The 6,973-nt window shown below is 41.1% G+C and overlaps 1 protein-coding gene across 2 annotated transcripts in view; it reads right to left on the bottom strand.

The window, feature by feature from the left end:
* Positions 1–229: 229 nt before the first annotated feature.
* Positions 230–6,973, bottom strand: part of BRF1 (BRF1 general transcription factor IIIB subunit) — a 170,813-nt gene continuing 164,069 nt past the window's right edge. For both annotated transcript variants that reach the window (XM_071745373.1, XM_071745374.1), the window contains 2 exons: positions 6,175–6,343; positions 230–3,982 (listed from right to left, as the gene is read on the bottom strand). In XM_071745373.1, coding sequence (XP_071601474.1) covers positions 3,945–3,982; positions 6,175–6,343 — 207 coding nt within the window. In that variant the 3' untranslated portion in view covers positions 230–3,944. The remainder of the gene's footprint in view (positions 3,983–6,174; positions 6,344–6,973) is intronic.

Below are 6,973 nucleotides of genomic sequence, written 5' to 3'. Positions count from 1 at the left end.
CTCACTAATGTTATGCATTTTACAGAAAATATCCACATTTATCAGTGGAACAGTATCTTGTAAAAAACACTTGCCTGATTAGTTGCATCTTCTCCAATTCAGAGACAAAAAGAAAACTCTAAATTACAAATTTTGGCCACTATCAACCAATCATGCAGCAATCAAAAATGAACATTCATAAGTATGAAGACAGAAAGATGAGAAATTAGCAGGAGAGCACTGTAAAAGATGGGTTATGCAAGGGTTTTACATTTTATTTACAGCAAATATATTACAGTAAAAAAGCTTAACATGGCTCATACTGTGGTTGTGTAAGGATGATACATACGCTTACATCAAACAGGTTTAATTTCCTTGGCACTAACTGAACCAAACACAAGGATTCAACACAAAAATAAGAAACAGAACATTTATTAGGCAAACTCTACACTAACTGTACACATCTGCAACTGGAGCTTCAATGCAATCCAAAGAATACAAACAAGCCACCAGGATGGCAAGAGCTTTTTTGATAAACATGTCTAACCCTCAAGACAAGGCTGTCTGGCACCATTTAAAAGTTGCTGTAGGGAACACAACAGTAATTTTAAAGAAATGTCATAGATGATTAAGACACTGAAAACGCACTCACCATAGTGAAGAATCTCATTATTTTCCTTATTTCTATCCTTTTGCACTCCCACAACACAAGAGTGTTAAAAGGCTGCATGGCAGACAAGCTGGATGCAACAGCTGGAGGGTTTTGCCTGTCAAGCAAAGTGACTTGTAGCAAGAAACATGCTTTAGGCAACAAAACCTATGATACACAGCTTGTGTGGATTCAAATAAGAAGATCTAAGAACAACAAATGTTGAAGCCTTATAAGCCCTCTTCATTATAATCAGAATCCTGAGAAAAGCAGGGTCCAAATTACTCCAAGTGAATTTAGGCTCATTTATATACAACAAAATTGTCCAGATACATCAACAGTAGTAAACAGAGTTAATGCAGTGTTAATCTTTTTACATTTTAATGACTGGCTATAAAAACAGAACTAGCATGTTCTAATCTGTTTACATTTCCTGAGCTTAGTTAAATCAAGAAGGAATGAACATTATAAAAATCCCGGTAAGTCACCAATAAATTAAAAATGTACATAACCACTACGGCCTAAGAAGCCTTCGGATGCTCAGGGTGAAGTCTGCCTACCCAACACCACAACCTTTCTCCTGCACAGAAAGCAAGCCATTAACTTCACCAGCAATACTGAGATGCTATGGAATTGTAGCTCTTTAGCTTTTTTTGCTCTCCAAGTGCCTTCCAGCAGGCTATGCAACAGTCTTTCCTAATGAAATCATACGAGAGCATTCAGAAACTGCACTCCTCTACTTCCAGTGCAGGAAACAATTTTCTCAGAAACACAATGTGTCACTGAAATTCAAATTTATTAGCAGTAATTATGGGGGTGGACTCTCAGCTCCTGCACGTAACCTGACTACACCGGCAGCAGGTTTAGCATCCTTTGGGGGAGCAAACCAATGAGAACCTACACAGAAGAGTGAAGGCAAGACCCACAGCAATAAAGAACACATCTTAGTGGTTTCTTTAAGAGCCAACATCATGCATTTGAGAAAAGCACTCGACCTACATGAGTCATAGGCATGTTTATTTATGCATGTTTATTTCCTGCATAGAGAATAATGTGTACCTTGGAATAAAATCCAAGCTTTGAGAATGTACTGAGCGTATGAGTATCTGTAATAGTGCTATTGGCAGATTAATTAAAACCCAAATGCTTAAACTCGACTGTTTTCAAAGACTTGCTGAGCATGAACTTTGACAAAACAGACTACTTTTAAAAAAACTGTCTGCTTATAGCATGATTTTGAATTCATGGTGTAAATAAAAGAGAGGTAGAAAAGTTTATCCCCTCAATATAATTTTCTGTGCAGTATTTATAAAGTATCAGGAAATAATCCATATTTTTCTGGTGAAAATAACAGCTTTTCCCCTAAGAATTATAGGGAATCTCTTCTTTCTACTGAAGTGCTGCAAGCTAAGTCACTGAAATCTGGTTCAGAAGTGCTCTTTTTCCCATTAGCCTCACTACATCATTTTTGTTACCAAGATCTGCTTTTAAGAAGTCATTGCAGACATACTCCTCTTCAGGGCTCAAAAATATCTAGCAGATAAAACCTACCCAACAAACTACATTTACCAGCCAAATAATACCAATTCTGCTCCAAAAAAAAAAAAAGCACTCAGTCTTGCTCTACTTACACATGCCTCTTAGGCATGCTACTGAGGGACAGAAGAGATTTGGAAGGCCATGTGTCCCCTCCCCTCTTTGCTGACAACCACAGGTATGAGCACCATCATCACTCTGGCTGGCAGGAGCTAGAGAGCTTCCCAAGGCAGCTTCTTTTCCTGCTATGATGCACCCTCCACCATGGGAGGATGGATGGGGCTTCAGTGATGAGCTTCCCAAAAAGGGTAAGAAGGATGAGCTGACCAGGAGAGGCAGCTTAACAGAAGCCACCATCTTTGCAGGGTATAAGACAAGTCTACAGCCCTACAGCATTCATGATTGTCACTAGACATGGGAGAGAGATGAAAACATCTTGGCTCCTGCAGCTGCAGTCATCAAGACCATGATCCAGAGCACCGAGAGTTTCCCACGGAGCTGAGAGCCCACTCAGACACAGCAGTGCCAGGAAAGGGCAGGTCAGAGGCAAGAGGGTGGAATATGGCACTAGGGGCTCCCTCCCTGCTCCCTGCTCCCACAGCATTGCAGGAGCTGCTGTATCTGGATGAGAAGGACCTGCCTGCTGACATTTTGGGGCACACAGGGCTGGAGCTCCACCGTCATTCACACAGCAGTGACTGTTCAAGGGTGGGGTTTTAGTCCTGGAAGTCAGACAGCTGCATGGTGACCTTGAATTTTACCCATCCTAAGTTAAATAAATTACACTAAATTAAATTCAGCCAAAGCAGATGCTAGCTTATTTATTAAAAAGCTCAGCTTTCTCTTTCTTTCAACTGGTTTGAGAGGCAGGCAGCTCTTGGGAGCAGACCTTCACTCGAACTCAGTCAGACACGAGCAGCTCCGTGGAGATGCCAGAGTGACTCTTGTGCAGCAACAGCAGCCACAGCCAGACCTGGCTGTCCCCAGGGACACCCAGCACAGGCAATGAGCACAGCAGTGTCCCCTGCTTGCTCTCTACATTTCTTGCCTCACCCAGGTCTCCTCCCTCCTTCCACACAAACCCCACGGGACTCACAGGAGGAGGAGACTGTTTGCTGCCAACATTGCCTTCTATTTTCCTATCTTTCAAGAAACCTATGAACTGATTAATACAAATAAGTATTTACTTCATTTCAGAGAAACCAATACTGCCCTGACAGACATAGAACTTGTCATTAAATTTTGATAGGCTTGGGTAAGGAAGCTTGCATACAATAGCAGGGTCATGCTTATAATAGGGGTTGGTGATGCTTTCTTTCTTTCAGTTGTACCATTAAGAGACAACTAATGCTACTGTACCTAAATAATCAACAAACAGGCTTTTTGGTTTTACCTGTCTTTCTATTTGCTCCCTTTCAACAGCATGCCTAAAAGCAGTCATATAAATAAGAGATGTGTTGCTTTCAGCCACACTAACACAGTCCATATTGTCTCTTTTCTTTTGTTCTCTGGACATATTACTCCCATTAATTTCATCCCCAAACTATGATCCACCAAGAAAAAAAAAAAATTCAAGTACAAACCCAACCTTTATTGCTGGGTTATGGGTTAATGTAAACTGACCAGAATCAATGTCAACCTCAAATTCGCTTTACAAAAGTAAGGATTGTTCAATTAAATTTGCTGACCACAGACAGCTTCTTTCACTATTCACACAGTTTGGAGACTGAATATTTGCTGGGAACAAGACAGAGTCCATGTTCTTTGGAAGTAATTGGAACTAATAGCCATCATCTTCATCCATATCACAGCCATAATCTGAAACACACAAAGGCATATAAAAATGCAAATATTCCAGGTAGATGGAAGTTACAACAAAATTATTGCTACTTTCAGATTGCTTTCCTGCTGTGTAACTAGATGGTAAGTTTTGCCTTAAGTAAGCTTTAAAAAAAAATCTTGTATTTTCTTAGGGCAAAATAAAAAGCTTTTGCAGGTACTTTCCTCAACAAAATAAAATTATTTGTAAGCATGTATGTGTAACAATCTCTTCTCAGCTTTCACTGGACTCTCATTTAGGAATACTTGGCATATGTATACTTGAAACTCATGAAGTACTTAATTTAGGGGTTAAAGGGGATCGAGCCTGATTGCCACAAGTAGTTTGGAACATGGTGGCTGGAGGAGAACCAGCAGCATACATTCACAAGTAGGCATGGCTCTCACTAGATGTAGCTACCAAGAAAAAAGCTGTCTTGTTTACACTATTCATGTATTTATAAGCTGAAACTGCAAGGGTTCAGAGACAGCTCAGAGTTCCCATCAACATCAAAGGAGTCGTGCAACGAATCCTGACCAATGCATCTGAATCAGACCTCCTGCATCTACTTAGTTTTAGGAACAATTTAAAATATTCCCCAGATTTTTTTATCCAGTTTTGCTTTCTTAAACAATGCTGAGTGCAAAGACTGTGTGATGCATGTGTCAGAAGGCATGGCTGCATGCTTCTAATGCACCAATTTCTCTCCTGTGGACTTCTGAATGCAGTGAAATGGTTATTTTCTGCTGCAAAGTCAAACCTAAGGATAACTATTACATATGAGCATTCAGTAAAGTTAACCTTTATATTCCAAATGCAATACAGTGCAACATTTCATCCAAACAGTCAAGCAAATGCTCGGAAGCAGAATTAAGTGTAATCTATAATAATTTGTGTAGAATGGGTGACGTTCACCATCTGTAATTCCTGCAGTTATTCCAGGCAGACAGGTCTAAAACCCATAAAGAAAGCAGTTAGAAAAGGGTTATTTGTTCTGCTGAGCAGCTCTCCACACCTGTGTTTGAATTCTGGGAATACTTTCCTTTCTATTTTTTTTTTTAAACTCTTGATTTTTCAGCTGTTGTCCAGACCAGACAGGGAGTAGTGGAATGTTCTCAGAATGGTTTAAAAATAGTAACATTTACAAAGAAAAAAAAGCTCACTGACCTTTATTCTATTTTTGTGGGGGGGTTATTAATAAACATAGACCCACCCTCCCCCACATGGGTGCCTTTTCTTGGGAACATTATTCTAATAATAAATGCAGGCAACAGATTTTTCCTACAGTTCAGCAATTATTTTCCAGTGAAGAATTCAATTTAAAAGCACCAGACACTTTTGTGAAATGTATACATATTGTCCATGAAAGCTATATTAATAGTACAGGAAAGATTTTTGCTGTAAACAGCATTTCAGTAGGAAAACTTACTCCCATCTTACTTTTTCACAACCCAGAGTTAGCAGCTCTCATTTTGAAAATACTATTGTGTATTTTTCAAAGCTTAACTTCTAAGAGGAAGTTTTCAATAAAGGATAAATGTGGATGTGTCCAGTTAGGAAAAATCACAGCGGAGAGGATACTGCCTTTTCCTGCCAGCAAAGAAAATTAAATGAGTGCCTTTGCTGGGTAACCCAAAGAAATTAGCACTCATCTGTGTACCATACAGCACGCCATACGCTATCCATGTAATTTCTGGAAGAACACTTCCCTCCTCACAATTTACCCAGGAATGGAGTGCAATGATCTGTTTTGTTTTGAGCTGGACAGCCACATCCCCAGGGCTCAGGGACAACTTGGATGTTACTGCAGCCCCAGCCGAGGAGGCAGGACGAGCAAGGCCACTTGGCTTGGGAGGCAATGAGCCCCAAGCACTGCTAATGGAGGGGTTACTGACCCTGTAAATCCCCAGATCCACGTTAATAAACCTCATTCTGAAAAAGGCTCTTGAGAAGCCCTTTTAGCCCAAAGCTTGACATGCAAAGTTTTCTAAGGAGAAGTCTCTAAGGAGGTCAGCTTTCAGACATGGGTGACTTCAGGCTTTCCCACAGGAATGAGCAGTGCTGGAAAGGCAACAGGAGCTCCTGCTGCTGGAGGACAGGGACAAGCAGGGGAACCCTGTCTGTCCTCAGCCCTGAAAGTACAAACCCCACAGCAGCAGCAGATGGTGATCCACACAGCATCCCTGCTTACCGTTTCCTCCCATCAGCTGCAAGGCACTCATGCAGTGATCATCATCATCTTCTACTTCTTCCTCCTCCACCTCTTCTTCAGGGTTATAAGCAACTGGGCCACTCTCCACCAGCACAGCTGCTGGTTTTTCTACATCAGGGGCTTCTGCTTGTGAATTTGGAAAGGTCACCTGCAAAAAAGAAGAGGCAACGGTAAAGCAGCCCTTCCTTTCATTCAATATTTATACAAAACATTAGCAATTTCCACATAGGAAGTCCACCCCCAGAGGCTCAGCTCTTCCAGGGAATGTGAAAGTTGCTTCATGAAATGCTGCCCAACCACAAGTCAGGCACAAACATCCACAGATCTCACATAATTCATAGCCAGGTAAATGGAATACCCAGAGACAGTGACAGCAGAACAAGGATCCCCTTGAAAGCACAAGGTAAGGAGAAACCTGGAAGTGAAGGTTCCTCAGCAGAGTTCTGCTGGGAAATGAACAACCTTTCCCTCACTGTGCTTGGTGTACACCAGGCCTATTACACAGTAAGAATGTTATTGACACTTTAATGATAGCAAAAATGTACCCCTCAAATAAAAACAAAACAAAAAAAAATGACATGAATTAGTTTTGGCGGCTCTGGTTGGATTTATTGGGAAGCACAATGAATGAGCTGTGGAACAAGTAGCACTCTTTAGACAGCACTTACAGTGGTGGCAGAGCAATAGGTTGGTAGTACACACCCCAGCACCTGTAACATTGGCTAATTCATCAGGATAATGATCCCCAAACACTAACTTGGGATTCGATCACTGCTGG

This window comes from Heliangelus exortis, chromosome 5, assembly GCF_036169615.1.
Source record: "Heliangelus exortis chromosome 5, bHelExo1.hap1, whole genome shotgun sequence".
In the NCBI taxonomy this organism is placed as follows: Eukaryota; Metazoa; Chordata; class Aves; order Apodiformes; family Trochilidae; genus Heliangelus; species Heliangelus exortis.
Note: the sequence above shows the minus strand (reverse complement) of the source record. Positions and strands in the feature narration are given on the sequence as shown.